General features: G+C 42.1%; 2 protein-coding genes across 2 annotated transcripts in view; one reads left to right on the forward strand and one right to left on the reverse strand.

Annotated features, from left to right (window-relative positions):
• The window catches only part of LOC126282200 (tubby-related protein 4), a 1,357,172-nt gene that overhangs the window by 1,247,330 nt on the left and 83,076 nt on the right, over positions 1-26,766 (reverse strand). The window lies entirely within an intron of this gene.
• LOC126282209 (prostaglandin reductase 1-like) overlaps positions 6,702-26,766 on the forward strand; it is a 29,178-nt gene continuing 9,113 nt past the window's right edge. The window contains exons 1-2 of the mRNA XM_049981759.1: positions 6,702-7,011; positions 23,295-23,639. Coding sequence (XP_049837716.1) covers positions 6,766-7,011; positions 23,295-23,639 — 591 coding nt within the window. The 5' untranslated portion in view covers positions 6,702-6,765. The remainder of the gene's footprint in view (positions 7,012-23,294; positions 23,640-26,766) is intronic.

Consider the following 26,766-nt stretch of genomic DNA (forward strand, 5'->3'; position numbering starts at 1 on the left):
ATGTTACTTTTGGAAAGCGTGATCTCCATTTCACGTGAGTTATTGCTTCCCAAATACAGTCTAAGGCAAAAAAAAGCAAAACGCACCACGAAGGAAATATTCAAATGGGATGAAAATCTGTGCCAGCCGCTGTGGCTGAGCGGTTCTAGGCGCTTCAGTCTGGAACCGCACTGTGGCTACAGTCGCAGGTTCTACCCTGCCTCAGGCATGGATATGTGTGATGTCCTTGGATTAGTTAGGTTTAAGTAGCTCTAAGTCTAGGGGGACTGCTGACCTCAGATGTTAAGTCCCATAGTGCTTAGAGCCATTTGAACCATTTTTTGAAAATCGGTATCTGCGACATAGAAGTACAGCCAAATTTACAGTTTCAGGAAAATTTGATGATCATCCAAGAGAAAGCGTTTCACAAACTAAGCAAGTCAGTAACGCATTTTTTCACCTCTGACCCTTATGCAAGCAGTTACTGAGGTTGGCATTAATTGATAAAGTTGCTGGAGGTCCCTTTGATGGACATCGTGCCACATTCCGTCCAATTGGCGCCTTATATCGTCTAAATCTCGAAATGGTTGTAGGGCCCTGCCCATAATGCTCCAAAAGTTCTCAATTTGGGAGAGATCTGACGACCTTGCTGGCCAAGATAGGGTCTGGCAAGCACGAAGGCAAGCAATAGACTCTCGCCATATGTGGGCGGGCACATTATTTTGCTGAAATGTATGCCCAAGTATCCGTGAAGGGCAACAAAACGGGCTGTAGAATATCATCGACATACCGCTGTGCTGTAAGGATGATGTGGTTGACAATGAAATATGTCATGCTATGAAAAGTAATGGCACCTTAAACCATTACTACTGGTTACCGGGCTGTTGGATGCAAACAATCAGGTTGGTATCCCACCTCTGTCTAAGGTCTCTCCAGACATGTCTTCGGTCTGGAATCACATTGACTGGAGTAGAATTGTCTTCAGTGATGAGTCCCACTTCGAACTGACCTCCGATTATCAGCAAAGACAGGTCTGGGTAGACCCCAGGAAGTGGGGGGACTGTCACCCGACTTACAGCACGATATCTGGAGTAATGGTCTGGGGTGCCATTACTATTCACAGCAGGACGCCTTTAGTTGTCATCCGAAGCACAGTGGTACGTCGACAACATCCTTCGTCCCTTTTGTTGTCCTTCACGGCAAGCCCTCTTAGGCTTACATTCCAGCAAGGAGACGCCCACCCGCACACGAAGAGACTTTCTACTGCTTGCCTTTGTGTTTGCCAAACCCTACCTTTCCCAGGAAGGCCGCCAGATCCCTCCCCGTTTGAGGACTTTTGCAGCATCATGGGCAGGGCCGTACAACCATCTCCGGATTTCGGAGTTCTAATGCACCAATTGCACAGGATTTTTCACGCTATCCCTCAGGACGATACCCAACAACTCTATCTACCAGTGCTAAGCCGAATAACTGCTTGCCTAGAGGTGGACCAAAGGGGTTACTGGCTTGCTCAATTTGTGAAGCTCTTTCTCTTGAGTAATCATCAAATTTTTCTGGAACTGTAATCATTCGTTTGTCTGTACATATACGTCAATCTACCGATTTCTGTCCAATTCTGATGATTCCTTCATGGTGCGTCGTGCATGAACTGATTTTAAAGTAAAACTTTCTCTTTTTCATGACATTTTGCTTGGGATATCAGTCGAGTATAAGCTGATCAAGGTGCAGCAACGTTGCAACAAATTTCATTTATATTTGCCAAACGCCAGAAGTTGGTGAGCAAGATACATGGTGAAACGTCGCTGACACATAGACCAGTTTACTAAGCTAATATCCAGAGAAGACTGGGTAGCGTGTAGAATAAAGTACAGTCGATAATTAGGCAATCAGGATAGAGGAAAAATTTAATAATTTTTGTAAAAGAAGTAAACAGTTTTAAAAATTCAGAAGACAGGTGATTATATGTTTCCAGTATACAGTTAATGACGCAAGTGAGATGCACTATATAGAAATACAAAGCGATGGTTTCTAGTTGTGTACAAAGTTCAGGGGGCAGAGTGGGCTATTGGAGCCTTGATCTAAGGAGAGGGTGTTGATGCTAGGGATACAGCTGATAGGTGCATCAAATTTAAACGCAGGGCTATGGGCTAGGACGAGGGAGCCTGACGAAACTTCCTTAATGTTTTATACAGAGTCTGTGGCGGTGGAAAGGGCCCATTGAGACAAGATTGTAGAGCCTCAGCAGGAGCCGGCATTTGAGAGACAATAGGGTTTTTATTTTTAACTTTATGGATTCCACAGAATATGCTGTAATGTTGAGGAATTTGAGGAGACTTAAAATTTAATCAGCTGTTAATGAAGGTATACGGAATAGGTTCATAGATTTTCTAAGTAACAGTACCGAGTACACTGTCCTGGACGGTGAGGGTTCATTAGAGAGAAAGGTAACATCAGGAGCGCCCCAGGGAAGTGTGATAGGATTGCTCTTTTTGTCTATATACATAAACCATCTGATGGATGGGAAGAACACCAGTCTGCGATTGTTTGTTCATGTTGCTATAGTGTACGGAAAAGTGTGAGCATTGAGTGGCTCTGGGGGTATACAGCATTTTTATTTCTATTTTTAGTATTTCTATTTGGAGTGATGAATGGAAGTTTCCTCCTAAAGTGAAAAAATGCAAGTTAACACATCCTGTACAGCTTTACTGGTGTGCTGCTTCACATAGTCACGTCAGTTAAATATCTGGGCGTAACGTTGCAAAGCGACATGAGATGGAACGAGTAGGTAAAGCCGGCTATAGGGAAGGCTAATGGTCGATTTCGGACTATTGGGAGACTTCTAGGAAAGAGTGTAGCTCAATGGTAAAAGAGACCGCATACAGAACACTAGGACGACTCATTCTTGAGTACTGCTCGAATGTTTATGGATCCCCACCGGCTCAGACTGAAGTAAGACACCGAAGCAGCTCAGAGGCGTGCTCCTTGATTTGTTACCGGCAGGTTCGATCAACACGTGATGTTATAGAAATGCTGCATGAACTAAAACGGGTATCACTCGACGGAAGAAAACATTCCTTTCAGTAAAGACTATTGAAGAAGTTTAGAAAACTGGCAAATGCCACCGACTGCAGAACGATTCTGCAGTCAACACCTTGTTGAGGACCTCGAAGACAAGATAAGAGAAATCAGGGCTTATACGGAAGCATGTAGACAGTCATTTCCCCGTCACTCTATCTGCAAATTGAATGGGAAAGAGAATGACTATCAGTTTTACAATGTACCCTCCACCCTGTGGAGAATGTATACAGGTGTAGATGCAGATGCACGCAGGGTAGGCATTTTTGGTCTTCAGATCTGGTGCAAGGCGGATGGACGGGATGGAAAGCAAAGAGGCAGAAACAGCAGCTAATATGTGCCACGATTATGGGCTGGGTGTTGAAAGGATTGATTCTAAGGTGTGAAATATTATTTGAGAAGATGAAGTTATTGAATCTGGGAGGACGGTTGGAAAGGGGAAAGGGGGGGGGAGTGGGTGGATGGAGGATTACCTACTTAGTTAACTAATTACATGTTCCATAGATCATTTGAATGATAATTTTATCAAAATTATGTGTAACGAGATAGTTTACAGGATATATATACATGATTAGTGTTAACATCAATTAACATATTAAACTTCCTGGCACATGAAAACTGTTGTGCCGAGTTCAAATCTTGGTCCGGTAGACAGTTTTAGCCTGTCAGGAAGTTTCATATCAGCACACACTTCGCTGTAGAGTGAAAAATTCATTCTCGAAATTGACATGTTACTTTTTAGTCCTACTCTAACTATCCTTAAAAAAAAACTAGTATATTTTTAACACGCTCCCAGTTTTACTACAGGGTATTACAAAAAGGTATGGCCAAACTTTCAGGAAACATTCCTCACACACAAAGAAAGAAAATATGTTATGTGGACATGTATTGGGAAACCCTTACTTCCCATGTAAGAACTCATTTTATTACTTATCTTCAAATCACATTAATCATAGAATGGAAACACACAGCAACAGAATGTACCAGCGTGACTTCAAACACTTTGTTATAAGAAATGTTCAAAATGTCCTCCGTTAGTGAGGATACATGCATCCACCCTCCGTCGCATGGAATCCCTGATTCGCTGATGCAGCCCTGGAGAATGGCGTATTGTATCACAGCCATACACAATACGAACACAAAGAGTCTCTGCATTTGGTACTGGGGTTGCATAGACAAGACCTTTCAAATGACCCCATAAATGAAAATCAAGAGGGTTGAGGTCAGGAGAGCGTGGAGGCCATGGAATTGGTCCGCCTCTACCAATCCATCGGTCACCGAATCTGTTGTTGAGAAGCGTATGTGCAGGAGGTTCATCGTGCATGAACCACATGTTGTGTCATACTTGTAAAGGCACATGTTCTAGCAGCACAGGTAAAGTATCCCGAATGAAATCATGATAACGTGCTCTATTGAGCGTAGGTGGACGAAACTAAATTAGCTCTAACATGGAAACTAAGCGTTTCCGGACACATGTCCACATAACATATTTTCTTTATTTGTGTGTGAGGAATGTTTCCTGAAAGTTTGGCCGTACCTTTTTGTAACACCCTGTATACAGGGTGGTCCATTGATAGTGACTGGGCCAAATATCTCACGAAATAAGCATCAAACGAAAAGACTACAAAGAATGAAACTCATCTAGCTTGAAAGGGGAAACCAGATGGCGCTATGGTTGGTCCACTAGAAGGCACTGCTATAGGTCAAACGGATATCAAATGCGTTTTTTTTTAAATAGGACCCCCACTTTTATTACATATTCGTGTAGTACGAAAAGAAATATGAATGTTTTAGTTGGACCACTGTTTACGCACACTGAGTTTTCGGAGTCACCCAATGATTAGTTCATGGCTGCTGAAAGAAGAAAGTGTGACATTGTTTACGGATTTAAGAGAGGATGAAAGTAAATTCTTTATTTTCTAATGAATGTCTATTTGTTTGATGGAATAACAGTAAAGCGACAGCAGTAGCGTGAACGGTTCATCTTTTCCAGCCAACAGGGCAGGTGTTGCACTCTAAATAGTCTGCATTACCAAAACAATATCAGCCACACAACACCTTGTAAAATAGCGAGGTAATTTAATAAATCCGTTTGGGAAGTGTTGCATAAAAAAAGTGCATACCAAAGTTCACAGAAGAAAGCTGGCTGAAAAATGCCAGGGACTTTAAAAAGTGTGCTATGTGATCTGGACAATGAGATCCGATCAACCCAATAAGGAAGTTTGTGGTATGTTAGTTTTATTTATTTACATTACAAGAACTGCATCAAATGAAATATTCCAAACGAAATCAATAACCATAATTTTCATTTTAACAATATGAATCATTTTTAGGTTCATATTAATTCCTATAGATACAGTAATATTTATAGATTTCTTTAGAAACACCAAGACTATATAAATCAATAACTTAATTAATAATCAAGAAATAACAATATATTTAGAAAAACTATATAATAATCCAACATTTATAATTACAATAATAATAATAATTTATATGTTTCTATCATTATTAGCATTATTAGCATAAGAAATGTGTTTGCTGATTTCTTTATAGAGAATGCTGGCAAAGTGCCATGCCAAGACAAATGTATCTAAATTGGTCGGTAACAATCGCAATGAACCTAAATAAATATGTTTCCTAATGTGTATGACTACTGGATTTGTATCATTACGCCGGCCAGAGTGGTCGAGCGGTTCTAGGCGCTTCAGTCTGGAACTGCGCGACCGCTACGGTCGCAGGTTCGAATCCAGCCTCAGCCATGGATGTGTGTGATGTCCTTAGGTTAGTTAGGTTTAAGTAGTTCTAAGTTCTAGGGGACTGATGACCTCAGATGTTTACTCCCATAGTGCTCAGAGCCATTTGAACCATTTGTATCACTAGTTAAATGTGTTTTCGTGGCTGCAATACAATAAAGTATTGATTACATTGAAACAGCTGGGTAACAGATTTTAACTGAAGATTTGTAAAATCAGATGAAAGGGCTCCTGCCAGGGAGCTGAGCGCCGTTTCCAATTTTAAATTGTCACATTCGAGTAAAAACGCCACCTCTAGAACACACACAGAATAGTTTAACAGTCGTGTTTACCTATATCATTTCTCTCCTGATTCGGCTTCGCAGCAAAACACCCACAAAACTTTACACACACTGGAAATCATGCGGCTCTTTTCTAAATGCTATCATGATAGTCGTTGCGAGATGTGTCGTATATTTCAGGGTATTTTTTTCTCTCATTCAATTGACAAATACACGTCCAAAATGGCTGCATCCAACACAGGCTAAAGATAGCTGGGGTGCAAAAGAGTGTGCACTGGCCCGATCACCCACTGTACCTCTGCTGCTTTGCGGTAGTTTGCGAGGTCGCTGCGATGCAGCCAGCAACGGCTGGCGAGCACAGTTGCCTGGCCGCATTCTCGCGGCGAGTTCGCAGCGTCATTGCTGTAGTGTATGCCGCTCCATGCACTGCCGAACTGCGCGAGAAATTAGGCTTTTTCAGTGTCTAGGGAGACCCAGACAGCGAAACAGCGCTCGACCAGTTGTTATTTGGCAACACAAGTGACTTGTAATATGGCGGGAACAGCAGTTGCCGACGCACGGGTCCAAAGAGCGCGCCACGCAGATATGCCGCCCAGACAGATGCCGGCGCACTGCCCGCAGCGCTATCTTCGCCAGACGGTCGCCGCTGGCAGCCACTCCAGTGAGAGTCGGCCATGCAGGGCGTGAGGACGGCCGTTAGACAGCTGAGCGCGGCGTCTGCCGCCACGGCGCGCAAGATAGTCATAGCGCGCCACTTCCAGGGAGACCCCAAGCCGGATGACTTCCGGCTGGAGGAGGAGGTGCTGCCGCCCCTCAAAGAGGGCCAGATTCTGTGCGAGGCCGCCTACCTCAGCGTCGACCCCTACCAGCGGGCTTACACGCACCGCCACAAAGTCGGCCAGCCCATGATCGGCTCGCAAGTACGTAAACGAGTCTCACACTTCATTCCAGGCCTCACACTTAACAAGAGCAACTATGTGACTAGAAAAACATGCTGCTAACAGTTCAGATTTGTTATTATTATTATTCACCTTTAAGCACATAAATGCAATTATATTTTGTTTACACACGCGGACACGCATGTACTCAACTGATCGCACACTTTTTACTTGATCCCTCTGTGATCGGTGGAAATCGGCTAACTTCCGGCCACTCCGGAATGTTTACGGACGCTGCCAACAGCAGCTACGCAAAGGTATTGTGCGCCGCAGCTAGCCGTCATGAAGTGTTGATCCGTGTGCCGTGTTGTGCGTAGTAATTGTTAATATTATTTACCAAAATTCGCGAAGATGCTGTAGCCGGCACCCGATCCGCTTAGCGACTCGCCATAAACTTCCGTGTCGCTCCTGCGACGCATTAACCTATTAGGCGTTTGTTTCTTTTATAAACTGTAAGCTGGCTGTTATGAAAGGAGGTGGAGCTTGTCTTTGCAGCTAAGAGCCGATTACAAGCTTCCGCTCCCAGCATCCTTCGCTCAAGGGCCAAGTAAAAATGTGCGATCAGTACATTCACAGTGTGGAAAGGGTAACTGCTTACAGCGTACCACAGGGCTGGAGACGAAGTCGAAGCCAACAATTTGTTATCGGGCGTTTCTGATGTTTCAAGTCGAGGAACTGCCTCGAAACGGCCCACAACAACCACCTAATCTACAGCGTGCGAGATTTTTTATATTCTTTTGCTGTCTTCGCGCAGACTATTACCCCAAAAGAAAAAGTGAATAGGACCTCTATTGTACAAAATTTAATGTAGTTTAATTGGGTGCTGGGATATGTTTTCGCTAGAGGCTGCGGTTTTGAAGTATTCAAAAAAAGCTTTACAAAAGTGACCTTAAAACGCTCCCGAACCCGCTACATATCACCAGGATTTTTAGTATTTTGTTCATGGCACTGACACCTGCCACTCTGTTTGGGACTAAACGAATTATTTCCCGTTCTCGATCTTCTTTGGTGTTGATAGTCTGGATTTGTTACCCTACCAGCTTAGTAATGCAATCATAAATTTTAAATTGACTTTTGCGTAAATTTAATCTGACAATTTTGTGAATTTTAACAGGACAAATTAACAGTTTAATCGTTTTGTTTGTATGGCATTTCTGACCACGAAAGTATTGTGCTCAAAACGGTTAAGTTTGGATAGAATCGTCAACGTAAGTAGCATTTGCGTTACGTTTACCGAAGTCCTTTTTCTTTTATTACCCTAAAAGGGCTCGTTTAAATTAATACTGGTAACGAAACAGCTTACTACACTGCTGACTTAGTACAATCAATGAAGGCCAAAAAGGTCGAATACGGGAAATAATTCGTGTAGTGGCAAAATTTTATACACTGGTAGTAGGGAGTGCAATGAAAAACTTACTAAAAAACCTACCCGCTGGGGAGTGAATGTAGACATGTAGGCTTGGGGGGAGGGGGGGTGCGGTTTCACTTTTGAACGTTTTTCTTGAATAACTCGAAAACCATGGCCTCTAGCGAAACATATCCCAGTACAAAATGAAAGTACACTAAATTTCTTACGCAAAAGATCCTTTACATTTTTTCCTCCCGCACTAATAGCTTGCGCGTAGAGAGAGAGAGACAGAGAAACTGTTCGTTTCGACTTCACCTGCACCATTGTGGTACACTGTAAACACTTATCTTTTACACTCTGCATACATTATGAGAAAGATATTGTGAAATACAATAGACCATTATTATCACATCATACTTTCTTCAAAAACAAACGCTACATATTCACACAGGACAAGAGTTAATCAGTATTAGTATTCAAGATCATCCTTGGGACACCTCTTAAATTCTCCTATTAAGTGGGATGCCTTTAGTGTAATTCAGCTTTGTGTGGTGTTTCTGGATGAACTAAGTGTCATACTATATTCCTTTCCAGGCAACATGTTAACTGTAAACACAGTTTGCTGCTCTTGTTAATGAACACTCTGTTGCAGTTCATGGTTCTACAGGTTTTCCTTTATATGCATCATGCAGTTTAGAAAACAGAAGTACAAACAGTAGCCATTTTGAGGTTTTTTATACAGTTTTTTTTTTTTTTACTTTTGACTCCATTGGCGCTCCTGATTGCATATTTTGGCAATTTTTTCCCAATAACAGAATTCTCTACTCTTTAAGAAATGTAGTGCTGTCTATTTCCATATAGTCTGGACTTAACCAAAATAATACTAGGCAGGTCACTAACATACATTTTGAGTAGTCCAAACACAGAATCTTATGCCATTTCTGTGACAGCCAGAACATTTGGCTTCATATTGTTGTTATACACTATTTGTTTTCTATCACTGAAGTATAATCTGATCAAAGAGAGTTCTCAGCCTCTAAATCCATAACAATAGAAGTTGTTTTTTTTATCAGCGTTGTGTGGCTGCCAATGTCAAAATGCCTTACACTGCCTGACATCAACAGACATGGTTGACAGAAGTATACGTTTCAAATCTGTCAACTCACCATCGGCCTTCACACGTCTTATCCAGGCTGAAGTTTTTAGAAATAACTTCAGTTATTTCATCCACACTAACTGCAATCACACTATTGAAAAATTTCACGTTACTTTCTAAATTTTGCACAGTGCAACATTAAGGGAGGATTCAGACTGTAGTGACAGTGGCATGTATTTTGATAATTATGTGCATATTCTTTATTTTTATCTATTTTATTTTTAAAGGAAGAGAATTAGTTAAACTTGCTTGAACAAAACTTACATGACTTTTCAAAATATGATTATAAAAAATTTATTATTTCAGAAATGAAGCCAAGGAGGGGATTTTTGTGTGGTAATTGTAGAAATTGCGAACGTGGTATTTGAAGCATTGTGTGAGGGAAAGTGACCACACTGGGAAGAGACAATTTGATACGATTAGTGTGGGGGAAGTTGTGTGGAGGGGATATAGTGAAGCAAGAAGGTTTGAAATTGGACACCGTTGTCTTTCAGGGATTTGTGGTTGAAAACCTTGGAAATAGTGGTAGTAGAATGGAACAATATTTATCCCACTGAATTAAAGGAAAAGCATTCGGAAGGAGAGGAAATCCTGATGGAGCAAAGTTAGATACAGTCGGAAAAAGATCCTAAGATGTACGGGTGGGTTTGATCTTTAAAATGATTACTAACTTGTTGGCTGAATTTTACGATGACACAGAAGTATATCATATTTATGGAGTCTACATTTGTAGCAAAGGAAAACCGCTTCCGCTAATTGTCGTTAGTTGATTATAATTGGAAACAACCATTTTTACGAAAGAAGTTATTGGTTGTCTTCTGCAGCTCTTTATTTACTGGGAGAATAATGTTGTGATACCGTAAAAGCTGACACACTGGCGGTAATACCAAATGGTTTCACAGTGTCAGTGTTCAAAAACATTTTTGTTCTTACTTCTTCCTGACAAAATATAGAAAACGGTGCCGTCAATAATTAGTGGCTGTGAACTACGTCTCCGCAGTAAATCCTTAAAGGAAATTGAAAACTATCCGACAATTGATACAGACGTGAAAAACACGTTCAGGAATTTGTCGGCACGTTTGTGTGTGCCGTGATGAGATACCGCGGAAAGTTCCCGACAAAGGTCGGAGTGACGAATTATCTGTCATCTTTAGAAGACTGGCTATCTTGAAAACATGTTATCATTTGTCGGTTAAATAAATACCGTAACGGTATATCATCGATCAAAAACTTCGCGTACATTAATATATAGTTCATACAACTTTGTGCTATCATGTGACAGTCACTATGAGCGTATGTAACTGCTGCACTATGCGCTATCGATGTTGTCGCCTACGACTCGTATAATGATCGCAATACCACAAACATTCTGTGCAAGTACTAACAGCTAGTCGTCTACAGCTGAAGCACGAACATGTGAATTGTGATACGAATTAGGTGTAAGTTTTATTCCGAATTTCAAGGCTAAACCTCCGATAGTTGAATCATTGTACAGTTCAGTATTTCAGAATAGTCCGTGTTTACAGAAAAACTAAATCCCGTATTGCTCAGTGAAGTAATTTGTTCTCGGCCGGCTTGAACCCTGGTAGACTGCTGAAAGGGCTGTGTTTCACATTCGTAGTACATGGGAGGTAGGCAGAGAGAGATTTTGGTTAATTATCTGGCTTGGAGACGCAGTTAAGAGGACGTGCAGTGACGGCGAGGTTTCTCGTTGTCGAGCCCTGTTTGTTTTGCTGCGTCAGCCTGGTTATCGCTACTCCTGAGTAGTACCAGCTTTCACGCACAGATGGCGCGCAGAGGCGGTGGCATGATTAAACCGCAGAATTGCAGCGTCTGTTTCAGACCCTCTCTGCGGCTACACAGAGAACAGCGCTGAAAGCTTCGCCGACCTAATTGCAAACCGCAAATGCAACCTGTAATGAACGCAGCTGTCACTGGAAATCAAGGTTTGTTTCCCATGTACTAACAACACAGCTGCTGTAGATCTACGATACCCATCTTCTCGTCAGCACGTGTTCGGTGTGATTTGCCAGCTATGCAGACCGATTATCGGCTCTCTACATGACTGTTTTAACTGCCTGTATTTTGCAATGCAAACATCTCAACAAAGGAGGGCCATGTTTTGAGATGAATGGAATGTTGTTATAAGTAAGAAAGTGTTTTTGCATAAATGTCCAAGCGCACTGGACAACGTTCCGCGTCTATAGATTAGCGTTCGCCAGGCAATGTCGCTACGTTTTCCCGCACAGATGTGTACCACGAAGTTCCAGAGTCGGAGAATAAACCACAAATTCTTTGTTAATTGTGCTGGTACTAAGTATGGTGAGACGGTAATGTGGTCAAGCTTTTCCTCTTAATTTGTGCCGCATAAACAAGGACAAAGTATAAAACGTTAAAAAAATCAACAAACAGAAAACAGTTAAATAACGCTAACCGTAATATAAAATAAGATTATAATGGGTTTAAGAAAGGCAAAGGCAGCTCAGACGCTGCTCATGATAATGGAACCGAGACAAAAGAAAATCAAGCCGCTTTCATACGGTTTCTCGACCTAGAGAAGCGGTCGACAATGTGGTGCAAGTGAAGTTGTCAGGAAAATATGCGCAAGCTAAATGGAACAACGGGTATTTACAATATGTAAGAACAATAAGAAAAGAAGACCAAGAACAAATTTCTCTGATTACAGAGATTGTAAAGCAGGGATGCAATTTTTCACCTTAATTGTTCAATCTATACCTCGAATAAGCATGATGGAAATAAAAGAAAGATTCAATGGCGGGATTAAAATACAAAGTGAAAGGACATCAGTGATTAGATTCGCTGCTGGATTTGCTATTCTCATTACCGGACCCGTTGAAAGAAATTAATATTCTGATAAGTACATAATATAGACTGAGAGTAACCTGAAGAAATGCTAAAGTAATGCAGAGAAGCAGAAATAATATTAGGGATGAACGTAACATCAGAATTCGGTACTACGAAGTACTCGAAATGAAGGAATTCTGCTTCTTTGGAAGCAAAATAACACTTGACAGATAAAGCAAGAAGACTTGAAAGGGAACTTATCACAGGCAAAGAGAACATTCTTCGCCAAAAGAAGTCAACTAGAATCAGACACAGGCATTAACTCGAGGAAGAAATTTACGAGAATGTACTTTTGGACCATGGTAGTGAATCATGGACAGTGGGAAAATCGGAACAGAAGAGAATCGAAGCGTTTGAGATATGGCGCTACAGAAGAATGTCGAAAAGTAGGATGGCAGATAAGATATGAGAAGATTTCGCAAAATCGACGAAGAAAGGAACATATGGAAAACACTGACAGGGAGAAGGGACGGATGTTAGGATGTCTGTCATGACCTCGCGGAATACCATCCATGGTATCAGAGGCAGCTGTAGAAGGTAAAACCGGTAACGGAAGACAAGGATTGGAGTATATCCGAAAAATAATTGAGGACATTGGTTGCAAGTGCCACTCTGAAAAAAGTGTTTTTTTTTCTCACTTTATTGGCTTTCTGGGACGTGCCCTTTCAGCCAACCCACTACATGAACACGGTCCCACTCGCTTAAAAACCCGCCGCGCTTACTGCACAGCTACCAGGCGGACGAAAGGGACGTTCTGGTGGACCGCATCAAAGCAGTAAGAAAACATGATTTTTTAAAAGGAAAAAAGCATGTCGTAAGGAATATTACGATTTGAAGTCCCGTCGACGACGGGGTCATTAGAGATGAAGAACAAGAGCGTATGGGGTGAAGGATGGAGAGGAAATGAGCCGTGTCTTTTACAGTGGAAGCATCCCGTAATTCACCATTTGGGGAGACCGCGAAAAATCTGGTAGGGCAGTTGGCCATCTGATCCCCAGTCAACACGAATACGTGGCTTCATCTGCTGGTAAGAGATTGACCATATGTATCGTCCTTGCAGTATACGAGAGTGGTTTAACAAATCTGGTAAACAAGCAGCTCACCTTACTTCTTCATGTAGTGTCTTTTGAGGGATATACACTTGGCCCAGCGATTCTCCAGCTTTTTCATCCCATCAGAAAGATTGATTCCACAGAGACTGGACAAAATACTCGTTGACTGCAACTAGCACTTCCTCATTTAATGAAAATTTCTGCCCAGCATCCAAAGTTTAAAGTTAGGGAACAGGAAGGAGTCACTGGAGCTAAGTCTGGTGAATAGGGCGGATGTGTAACGAGTTCAGAGTTTACTTCATGCACATTGTTATCGCTGATGTTTGGGATGGTGCATTATCAAGGTGAAAAAGCACATTTTTGCGCACCAACCTTGATCTTTTTTCAACCAACACAAGCTTCTAACGACCCAACAATTGCAGTTATGATTATGACTTTTTCCAAGTAATGTATGATGATTATCCCCCAAAAAATAGTGCTCACCACCTTACCAACTGACATAATGATCTTTGGCTTCTTTGTTACATTTTTACCAGCTTTTGTCCATTGTTTTGACTGGAGTGTAATGATAGATCCAGGTTCCATCAACGGCCACAAATCGGCGCAGAAAGTCTTGCGGATTGCGATTAAACATCGCTGGACATTGTGTTGAAATGTTGTGTGGGATGTGCATTAGGCCGCATGTGAGCAATTGCGGCACCCACCATGCAAAGAGCTTCTTCATACCCAATTCTCTGTGCGGGATACTATGCACTCGCTCAGTAGAAATCGCACGAATTTTTATTCGGCGGTCTTGCGTTACATATAAAGCACTTTCTTAATGGTTTCCTTTGTGGCGACATTAAATGGATGGCCAGAGCGCGTTTTATCTTCCGTGCTTGTCCGATCACGTTTAAATTAATTAATATTGAAGTAAATGGTTTTCAAAGATGATGCAGAATCCGCATGAACTTCATCCAATTCTGATTTGATATGTGCAGCAATACAACTCTTCAAATGAAAATATTTAAAAAAGCACGAAACTCTGTTTTTTTCCATTTTCAATCGCAGTCGACATACTGATAAATTCAGATGGCTGCCAACAATGGATCCTAGGAATAATCAAGCTTGCCAACCACGAAGACGCAACAAAAATGTTCCTTCCTTTCAAGGAAATTTACCGGACTTAACAAACCACCCTCGTATTTCCTTGCGCGAATAATTACTTTCCACAAAATACACAGAATGAGGTGGCGAAGTAATCAGCATACTGGACTCGCACTGGAGAGGATCGGGTTTTAAACCCGCGTCCGACCATGTAGATTTAAGTTTTCTGTGGCTTACCTAAACCGCTGAAGGCAAAAGCGCAGTATGGCTCCTCAGAAAAGGATGCATCCGATCTCCTTCCCTATGAAAAACAGAAGGAAACCAGAAAGAGGCAACGTAAAAACCGATCTAATCAGGTATGTGTGTCCTCTTATGAGATCTTGGTTCGTTCTCCTTCTCAGCAAATGGTGGACGATTGCAATTTCGATACCTAGTGTCATTCTCATGCATTCTGAAAGCAATCAGTCCTCATACATAATACACGTAAACATGAAACTGACAAACGGTGAAAATGGAAATTTCAAAGCTACTTACGTGACTTGTTGTAAGCCACTCAATAATATAGACCGGTGACATGCTGTGTAAATGCAGTTTCATGGGATGGTGTGAATTTACCTGCTGTTCAATAAACCACACACATTAGAAAGCTGGTGAAATAGTGATATAAACAATTAAGCTTAAATATCGTGCAGCAGTCGTGATAAATGGATCACGATAGTGGCAAATATGTAAACATACAAAGAGAATGAGCTATAGAGAGCAAAGATGCTAATATATTAAGTCGATACCTTGTGGCTTGTGAAATATGGGCGCAGAAAGGAGAAGTGTCAGATATATGCGTCAGATAAAAACGGAATCCCGAAATTATATTGAGAACATAGATTAAAATTAGGCAAAAAGATGAAGTGATTATCAAGTCACGATAAAACAATACCCACAAATTAAAAGTACAGGAGAGGGTCTAAAATCTCAGATACAGATAAAAGTAAAAGTTTAGCCAGAGCAATGGATACAATTCAGCTAGGACTCCAGCAAAGTTCCAGGACTGTCTTAGCGGCCGTAGTTGCCGCCAAGGAACGACAAGCATAATAAAGAAGATAATAAATTCGAGGTTGAGCAAAGCGAAACATTTTGTAAATGTATTGCTTATTTAAGGCCGAATAACAATAACAACCAGCTATTTTTGCTGTACTCATTTTCGGCTTATTGGGCCATCTTCAGAAAACAACTGACTAGCGTTCGCATGGGACACTTGTTCTTAAGTAACCTAAACTTAGCTCCAAAGATACATTTGCACAGAATATTGTGCACCGAAATTGTTTTTTAATGTTGTAAATTACACCTTACGCAATAAATAATTAAACTACACATTACTGCAGTGTTACAGGTTATTTGGTTATAATGCTAAACTAACAGATAAAAGTATTGATGACGATTAGACTCCGCGACAGAGCATAGGGGAACGATGTGGGACACCCGTACCCGTACTCGTGGTTGCCAGTGCCTTCCCCCGACCGTAATGGGGATGAATGATGATGTTGAAGACGACACAACAACACCCGTTTATCTCGAGGAAGGGAAAGTCCCTGACCCTGCCGGCAACCGAACCCGGGGCCCCATGCTCGGGAAGCGAGAACGCTACCGCGAGACCACAACCAGCGGTGCAAAATTTACTAAGCTTTAGGTCATTTTTTGCTTGTTCCTTAGGACTAATTTGTTTTAGGCCTTGTGAGTTCATCGAAGTTTTGAGATGTGCTGTTGTATCTAGCAAAAATGAGAGATTGCTTTCAAATATATTGCATGAAATGATGGGTGGTTGAAAACTGTATGTCCTAGTCGTTCGAAGGTGGAACGATCTCTGTAAAACAAATGAGTGCTTAGCGTTAACCAGTATCTTCTTATATCCGTTGCTTACTATGATAATAAATGTTAATTATTTGAAAAAATTTAAAATTATTGTTTTATTAAAAATATATTTTGTATTATTATATTTCATTAATATTACATTAATACAAAGGACACAAAAGAGAAATTTGGAGTAGGAATTAGAATCCATGGAGAAGAAATGAATACTTTGAGGTTTGTCGACGACACTGTAATTCTGTCAGAGACAGCAAAGGACGTGGAAGAGGATATAACATGAACTTCAACAAAAGCAAAACAATGATAATGAAATGTAGTCGAATTAAATCAGCTTATGCTGAGGGAATTAGATTAGGAAATGAGACACTTAAAGTAGTAGATGAGTTTTTGCTGTTTGGGAAGCAAAATGATGACGGTCGAAATAGAGAAGATATAAAATGTAGACTGGCTACGTCGAGGAATGCGTTTCTGAAGAAGAGAAATTTGTTAACATCGTGTAGAGATTAAAGTGTCAGGAAGTCGTTTCTGAAAGTATTTGTATGGAATGTAGCCTTGTATGGATGTGAAACGTGGACGATAAATAGTTTGGACAAGAAGAGAATACAAGCTTTCGAAATGTGGTACTATAGAAGAATGCTGAAGATTAGATGGGTAGATCACATAACTAATGAGAAAATATTGAATAGAATTGGGGAGAAGAGGAGTTTGTGGCACAACTTGACAAGAAGAAGGGACCGGTTGGTAGGACATGTACTGAGGCATCAAGGGATCACCAATTTAGTATTGGAGGGCAGCGTAGAGGGTAAAAATCATAGAGTGAGACCAAGAGATGAATACACTAAGAAGATTCAGAAGGATGTAGGTTGCAGTAATTACTCGGAGATGAAGAGTCTTGCACAGGATAGAGGAGCATGGAGGTCTGCATCAAACTATCTCTGGACTGGAAACCACAACAACAACAGTTTTTCATATAGCTGGGTCTCAAAAGTTTAAGGGGAAAAGTCGTATGAAGAGCGCAACCCGCTCAGAACTGACAACAGGGTGTGGCACGCGCCTACCGGGCTGATGGTTTGTCCAGACATGCAGCTGAACGTCGCGTGCGTGACACAATGCTCTGCGTGTCGCTACCTCCGCCACGCAAACCACAGATTCGTGCCGCTGCTGCTCTCTGTAATAGGAAGCCGGTGCCGAGGGCGCGAATACGCCGAAACTGTTTCGTGTGTTGAAGGATTCAGATCTTGTGGGGTGGTGGCAAAATCATGGTTTGAGGTCCCGTCGACGAGGTCTTTAAGAGACGGAGCACAAGCTTTGATTGGGCTACGAAATCCGCAGTTTCGTTTTCAAAGGAGCCATCCCGGTTTTGGTCGCTCGCCGTGGTTGTCACTTTGAAAACATCTACAGCTAAATCTATACTTTTCAAATCACTGCGAAGCGCACGCCAGAGGGTACGTCCCATTGTACAAGTTATTAGGGTTTCTCCCCGTTCCGTTCACGTGTGGAGCGCGGAAGAATGATTGTGTATATTCTGTAATTAATCTCATCTTTTCAACCCCATGGCAGCGATACGTAAAGGGTTGTACTCTATTCTTAGAGTAATCATTAAGACCGGTTCTTCAAACTTTTGAGTGTAGGCTTTCTCAGGATAGTTTAAGTTTCCTGGTTAAACACATCTGTAACTATCCGTGCTGACCACCTCTATACACGTTCAATATCTCCTGCTCGTCATATTTGGTACAGGTCCCACACACCTTAGCAATATTCTCGGCTAGACCCCACAGTCTGGAACCGCGGGACTGCTGCGGTCGCAGGTTCGAATCCTGCCTCGGGCATGGATGTGTGAGATGTCCTTAGGTTAGTTAGGTTTAAGTAGTTCTAAGTTCTAGGGGACTGGTGATCTCAGAAGTTAAGTCCCATGTGCTCAGAGCCATTTGAACCAATATTCTCGGATAGGTCATGCGAGTGATTTATAAGCAATCTCCTTTGTAGACTGCTCGCATTTCACTAGCATCCTACCAATAAACCGCAGTCAGTTGCCTACCTAACCCAATTCTGAGCCTAAGATATAGTTTATTTCATATTCCTGCGAAATGGTACACCCAGCTATTTCTATGAGCTAACCGATTCCCAGTTTGACTCTTTGATATTGTAGTCACAGGACAGTACGTTTTTTCGTTTTATGAAGTGCACAGTTTTACATTTTTGAACATTTGAAGCAAGATGCCATTATTTGCGCTGTTTTGAAATCTTATCAAGATCCGACTAATTATTTATGCAGCTTCTTTCACACTGTAATTCATCATAGGTAACTGCATCACCTGCAAAAATTCTGAGACTCCTATTAACATTGTCCGCAAGGTTATTAATGTATAACGTGAACAGCAAGGGTCCCAACACACTTCCCTGGGATACATTCGACGATACTTCCACATCTGTGGATGGCTATCCATCCCAGATAACTTGCTGCGTCCTCCCTACCAAGAAATTATCAACCCCGTCAGAAATTTCGTTTACTGGCTCGTACGATTGTAATGACGATAAAAAGCATAGATGTGGTACTGAGGTAAATGCTTTTCGGAAGTCGAGTAATACTGCATCAACTTGATTGCTTTTATCCAAACATTTCATTCTGTCATGCGAGAAAAGTCCGGGATCGGTTTCACATGATCAATGTTTTCGGAATCCAATCTGTTTGCCATGGAGGAGTGTATTCTGTTCGAGATACTTCGTTATGTTTGAGCTCAGAATGTGTTCAAAGGTTCTACTACAAATAGACGTCTAGGATATTAGACGGTAGACCAGGGAGGATATTGGACGGTAGACCAGAGATCTGCAATGGATTATAATTAACAGCAAAAAGAAACCTGAAGTCCTTGTGCCAGTTGTTGTGCAAATGCCGCTCCTTTTCGATAACGATGGAAATTTAGAAATGGAATGACGTGACAGTATTGAAAATTGTTGGAAATTACAAAGACTTATCACATGGGGTGTAAATTTTGTTTTTTTTCTGTTTTGAGTTAAGAAAAATCGGGAAGCCTAAGTTTCTGGCCAATATTAGTATTTGTTACCTACAAAATGTGGTGCCACAGAAAATTGACGATGACTGGATATATAGATGGAATAACTAATGAGGAAATACCGAATCAAACTGGAGAGAAAGAAAAATTATTGCACAGTTTGACTGAACGAAGGGTTTGGTTGATAAGACACATACCAAGGCATCAAGGAATAATCAATGTGGTGATGTCGAGAAGTGTTTTGACTGTAGTAAAAAGGTTCAAATTGGTGTAGGATGATACAGCTATGCACATATGGAATTTGTACAACAAAGACAAGCGTGAAGAGTTGCTTCAAACCAGACTTCCGATTGAAGACAACAACAAAGGAAAACATGAGTCCGAGTCAATCTGCTCTTTTTCTCGCTCCGGCAGACTAAGAATTGCACTGATACAGCCAACGGTCATATTTTGTACAAAAACGTCTAAGTAGAGCAATGGATACAACACAGTTATGAGTTATGACTGCAGCAAAATTACAGAAGAACTTCGTAGTTAAATCCGTTATTGCCGCGGAAGAAAGACATGAAGAAGATAGTAAATAACAGGCTGAAAGAAGCGAAAACACTTTTAAAAAATATTGTTTATGTAATGTTGAATAACAAGTCAACTGGTCTTGTTGTACTGATTTTTGTGTTCAAAATGGTTCAAAAGGCTCTGAGCACTATGGGACTTAACATCTGAGGTCATCAGTCCCATAGACTTAGTACTACTGAAACCTAGCTAACCTAAGGACATCACACACATCCATGCTTGAGGCAGGATTCTAACCTGCGACCGTTGCAGCATCAGTCAGGTTATACCATTATTTTCTTTCCTCGAGATTTCGATTCAGTACCATCTTATAGAATCTACCCATCTAGTCTTCTGTATTATATTTCAAAAGCTTCTATACGCGTCTTTTCTGAACTGTTTCCTCTTTCACGCATCACTTCCACACAATTATCTTCAGAAAAGACTTCCTAACACTTAAATTTATATTACATATGAACATGTTGTTCTTTTTTTTAGAAATGCTTTTCGTGCTATTGTCAATTTACATTTTATATCCTCTCTATTCAGCCATCAGTTATTTTGTTGTCCAAACAGCAAATCTCATCTCTTTCTTCTAATGTCTCATTTCCTAATCTAACTCCCTCCGAATCGCCTTATTTAATCAACTACATCCCGTTACTCTTGTTTTACATAAGTTGAACCTCCTTTCACGACACGAAGCAATGACTTCGCCAGAAGATGAGGAGTATGATAATCTTCCAAACGTCACGGCACTTTAAAACTACCACCTGGCTGGAAACTGCCGCGCGGTTAGAGGCGTCACGTCACGAATCGCGCGGGCCCTCCCGCCGGAGGTTCGAGTCCTCCCTCGGGCATGGGTGTGTGTTTGTTGTTCTTAGCGAAAGTTAATGTACGTCTAGGGACCTATGACCTCAGCAGTTTGGTCCCTTAGGAATTAACACACATTGGGCTGGAAACTCGAGAGCTTTTCATCAACTATCCAACCCATTCAACTGCTCTTCCAAGTCTCTTATCGTCTCCAACTGAGTTACAATGTCATCGGCACCCTCCTTAAGCTGCAATTCCTACTTCAGATTTACCTTTTGTTTCCTTTGCTATTTTCTCAATGTACAGACTGAATAACATCGAGGATAGGCTACAGTCCTATCTCACTCTCCTCTAAACTATGGCTTCCCTTTCATGTCATTTAATTCTTATAACTGCAGTCTGATTTCTGTACAAGTTGTAAATAACCTTTCGCTCCCAGTATTTTATCCCTGATACCCTCAACACTACAAAGAAGTTGTTCAGTCAGTTTTGTAAAAAGCTATCTATAACTTTACAAGTGCTTAATGGCGGTTTGCCTTTCTTTGATGTATCTTCTGAGATTACTGGCTGGGTCAGTATTGCCTCTTGTGCTTCTACTTTTATCCTGTACTCAAACTGATCTTCCCCGAAACTGGCTTCTACTACAAGTTTTTCCATTCATCTGTAAATAATTCGTGTTAGTATTCCGCAATCATGATTTATTAAACTGATAGTTCGGTAGAACTCGCACCTGTCGGTTCCTGCCGTCTTTGGAACTGGAATTATTACATTCTTCTTGACGGTGTTTCATCTGACCCATATACGTTACACACACACTTTACGGTGCACCTGACTCTGATATACACCGTAATGACGTCACAGTCGGTCCAGGAAACAAATTCTTCTAATTATGTTAGTAGCAGTTGCTACGACAACTCCCTTAGTCCCAACTCCTGCGTTATTGTCATGTGCGCAATTGCTACATACACGCACTGGGCCAAAGAATATGCAGCACTTCACGTCACCACTTACATACCATATTATTTCAAGCAGTGTACTTGTATCCCACGAGAAAAAGCCTTGGAATAACTCACTGGTGTCCAAAATTTGACGACGAAAGTAAGTTTCACAAGATGTGACGCTGCTGAGTAACATGTCTCTATGGAACGTGAACCATGTACAGAAAGAACTGCTACATTATAGTGCAGAAGGTAACTGAAAGAGCTATGCAGCGAGACAAATGAACTTCTATACGAAGAAAATAATTACGCTGAAGATACATGATTCATGAGTTTCCTCTGGACATTACAAACAGTGGGCCGTGGTTCTTGATAGGGAGCGTGATCACCACAGACAGTAATGCATGCTCTGCAACGTGCCCCAATGCTGGCCACAGGGTTGATAAGAATCAGCTAGACAACTGCTGGATACATCTCTGCAACATGTCCCAAATTTTCTCAATGGGATTTAAATCAGAGGAACGGGGGCAAGTCGATTTGCCAAATATCTTGTCGTTACAAGAGCTCTCCACATGTGCTCTTCGATGCTATCGCACATTGCTATCCCTAAAACTGAAGCAAGCAGCAAACGCGCCCTTGAAATGATGGACATGTGGAAGAGTACCAGTGAGTATACTGTGGTGAGTACATGCATGCAACATCATGTCTCCTCACACCATAAGAACTGGAACACCAGAACAATCATGTTTGACAGCCTTCCTTGGTACATTAAGTGCCCTCAAGTGGCCAGATGTGAGAAGACTAAATGCTGTATTATTTCTACCAATACCACCATGATCATTGTCACCACTGTCACCATCACCAGTATGACCACCAATGCACCACCACCACCACCACCACCACCACCACCACCACTGACATGACCAGCATCACCACCACTGAACCCCTCATCGCTAACACCATCATTACCATTAACACCCCATCATTGCAACTATCACCTCTGACAACACCACCACCACCACCACCACCACCACCACCACCACCACTGACATGACCAGCATCACCACCACTGAACCCCTCATCGCTAACACCATCATTACCATTAACACCCCATCATTGCAACTATCACCTCTGACACCACGACCACCATCACCACCACCACAACCACAACCACCCACACTGCTCCCACAACTGCAACAACCACTGTTACCACCACCACCACCACCACTGCTACCATCTCCACCATTACCACAACCACCACCACCACCACCACCACCACCACCACCACCACCACCACCACTGCTACCATTCTCACCACCACCAGTTACCACCACAGCCACCACCACCACCACAGCTGCCATCATTACCAACAATATTATCATCATCATCATCATCATCATTATCACCACCATCACCACTCTCATCATTATCATCCCTAAATTAAAATTGTATACTTAACCAACAAAATGAAAGTACATTTACTAAGATTAGGAATTAATATGTTGGATCTTCTGTCTTGGTGAGGTACACTTTTTTGTTTCTATTGACTATTGCAGCTGTAGCCTTGTTGTATCATTTCAGGTGGCGCTCATCGTGGAGAGCCGTGCCCCAGAGTTCCCAGTGGGCAGATACGTGGTGGGCTACTGGGGCTGGCGGGACCGTACAGTGGCCGAGACGAGGGCCAACCGGGATATGTGGGCACCAATGCTCGTCCCGGAGCTGGGCAACCTGCCTCTGTCATTGGCACTCGGGGTGCTGGGCATGCCCGGCAACACAGCCTACTTCGGGCTGCTCGAGATCTGCCACCCCAGGCCTGGGGAGGTGGCTGTGGTCAGCGGCGCAGCGGGGGCCGTCGGCTCCATCGTGGGGCAGATCGCTCGCATCAAGGGCTGCAAGGTCATCGGGTTCGCCGGCTCTGACTCCAAGGTGTGCTGCTAAAAAATGGTTCAAATGGCTCTGAGCACTATGGGACTCAACTGCTGTGGTCATTAGTCCCCTAGAACTTAGAACTACTTAAACCTAACTAACCTAGGGACATCACACACATCCATGCCCGAGGCAGGATTCGAACCTGCGACCGTAGCATGTGCTGCTAACATCTACCTATATTTTACACGGAATGCCATTAATGCAAGCTCCCACTAATAATGTAGAATCCCACATCCAGAACTTATTTTGTGGTCATTGGCTGACGAGGCTTACAGATCTGCAGTTCCATTTTTTGTTGATTTTATCTTAAATTTATAAGTAACAAACAAAAAACTTTGAGTAATTTTTGTTTAGTAATGTTCAGTACAAAAACAATCACACAAGTACGATGCACTGAAATATCTCGCTGCATCCGTGTCCCCACCTTTACCCAAGGCAAAACTAGAGAGCCTGTATACAGAGAGAGTGGCCATGGGTGAAGTTGCCCGTGATTGGTTGATTAGCTTTGGCGCCATTTTTCTGCCAAACGTCTCTCGCGCTTCCTATGTTCGCCGTGCTTTTGAGTTGAATTGAATTTCAGAGGACTTTTGGAAACAAGTTGTTATGCGTTGTGCATGCATGTTCGACTTAGTTGTATATCGTTTTCAGTAGGTAATTAGCGTTTTCGATCTTAAATACGAGTTGAAATAACTAAGCGTTTTGTGATGAAGTCGTTAGGCCTACATGTTTCAAGTAAACACTTTCGTAATTGTGCAGTATTGCTTTTGACATCTGTAATTCGTTTTGCCGGCCGGAGTGGCCGAGCCGTTCTAGGCGCTAGTCTGGAACCGCGCGACCGCTACGGTCGCAGGTTCGAATCCTTCCTCGGGCATGGATGTGTGTCATGTCCTTAGGTTAGTTAGGTTTAAGTAGTTCTACGTTCTAGGGGACTGATGACCTCAGAAGTTAAGTCCCACAGTTCTCAGAGCCATTTGAACCATTTCGTAATTCGTTCTGCAGACGTTGGTAAACGATACCAGGTTGTCATGCATTTGGTTGTTCCAATAGAGGCGAAGGTGGATTTCGCATGTTAGCTTTTCCACACAATGAAGAAAGACGAAAGCAGTGGGCAAATACCGTCCGCACTGGAGGAATGTTACGTGATACCACGTACTTATACGTTTGTGACTATCACAGCGCCATCTAAGTACGTGGTATCACGTAACATTCCGCCAGTGCGGACGGTATTTGCTTCGTGATACATTACCTGTGGTAAAATGGACCGTGTACCAATTGGGGAAAAGGTCGATATCGTCTTGATATGTGGCTATTGTGATTAAAATGCCAACGAGCGTGTGCTATGTATGCTGCTCGGTATCCTGGGCGACATCATCCAAGTGTCCGGACCATTCGCCGGATAGTTACGTTATTTAAGGAAACAGGAAGTGTTCAGCCACATGTGAAACGTCAACCACGACCTGCAACAAATGATGCCTAAGTAGGTGTTTTAGCTGCTGTCGTGGCTAATCCGCACATCGGTAGCAGACAAATTGTGCGAGAATCGGGAATCTCAAAAACGTCGGTGTTGAGAATGCTAAATCAACATCGATTGCACCCGTACCATATTTCTGTGCACCAGGAATTGCATGGCGACGACTTTGAACGTACAGTTCTGCCACTGGCCACAAGAGAAATTACGGGACGATGACAGATTTTTTGCGTCCTTTTTAATGAAGAAGCGTCATTCACCAATAGCGGTAACGTAAGCCGGCATAATATACGCTATTGGGCAACGGAAAATCCACGATGGCTGCGACAAGTGGAACATCAGCGACCGTGGCGCATTAATGTATTGTGTGGCATTATGGAAGGAAGGATAATTGGCCCCCTTTTTATCGATGGCAACCTAAATGGTGCAAAGTATGCTGATTTCCTACCTAATGTTCTACTGTTTCACGGCATGACAGAATGGCGATGTACTTCCAACATGATGGATGTCCGGCACATAGCTCGCGTGCGGTTGAAGCGGTATTGAATAGCATATTTCATGACAAGTGGATTGGTCTTCGAAGCACCGGATCTGACGTCTCCGGATTTCTTTCTGTGGGGAAAGAGAAAGGATATTTGCTATCGTGATCCACCGACAACGCCTGACAACATGCGTCAGGGCATTGTCAATGTATGTGCGAATATTACGGAAGGCGAACTACTCGCTGTTAAGACGAATGTCGTTACACGTATTGCCAAATGCATTGAGGTTGTCGGACATCATTTTGAGCATTTATTGCATTAATGTGGTATTTACAGGTAATCACGCTGTAACACCATGCGTTATCAGAAATGATAAGTTCACAAAGATACATGTATCACATTGGAACAACCGAAATAAAATGTTCAAACGTACCTACATTCTGTATTTTAATTTTAAAAACTTACCTGTTACAAACTGTTCGCTTAAAATTGTGAGCCATGTGTTTGACTATTACAGCGCCATCTATCACAAAGCGGAAAAAGTAGTCCAACTAAAACATTCAGATTTCTTTATGTACTACACGCATATGTAATAAAAAAATTGGGGTTCCTATTTAAAAAAAAAAAAACGCAGTTGATATCCGTTTGACCTATGGCAGCGCCATCTAGCGGGCCGTCAATACCTCCATCTGGTTTCCCCCTTCAAGCTAGATGAGTTTCGTTCTTTGTAGTTTTTTCATTTGATGCTTACTTCGTGAGAGATCTGGCCCGGTCACTATCAATGGACCACCCTGTATACTAATTTCCAGCATTCTGGGAGGCATGACGTAAGCAACTGTATAATTTACCAAATTATTCAATAAATTGCAGAGAGCTGTCAAAGTTGCAATTTTTTTTTAGTTTCGAGCCTAAATTAATTATCAAATCACTCTAAAACCCAGAAGCCAAATACGCTACATTTTTGTTTTCTAAAAGCAGGTTGATTTTATCTAGGATTCCAATACGCCATAGTGTTTCCCACTCCTTTGGCTACAAAACCCTATTTTTCAACATAATCTCCTTTTAATGTGACGGCCTTACACCAACTTATTGTGAGGGCCGGTATGTCCACATGGTATGACTACGGGTCGACGTCGGAGCCAACGTCCTGGTGCATCAGTAACTTCCGCAGCAT

This window comes from Schistocerca gregaria, chromosome 1, assembly GCF_023897955.1.
Source record: "Schistocerca gregaria isolate iqSchGreg1 chromosome 1, iqSchGreg1.2, whole genome shotgun sequence".
Taxonomy (NCBI): domain Eukaryota; kingdom Metazoa; phylum Arthropoda; class Insecta; order Orthoptera; family Acrididae; genus Schistocerca; species Schistocerca gregaria.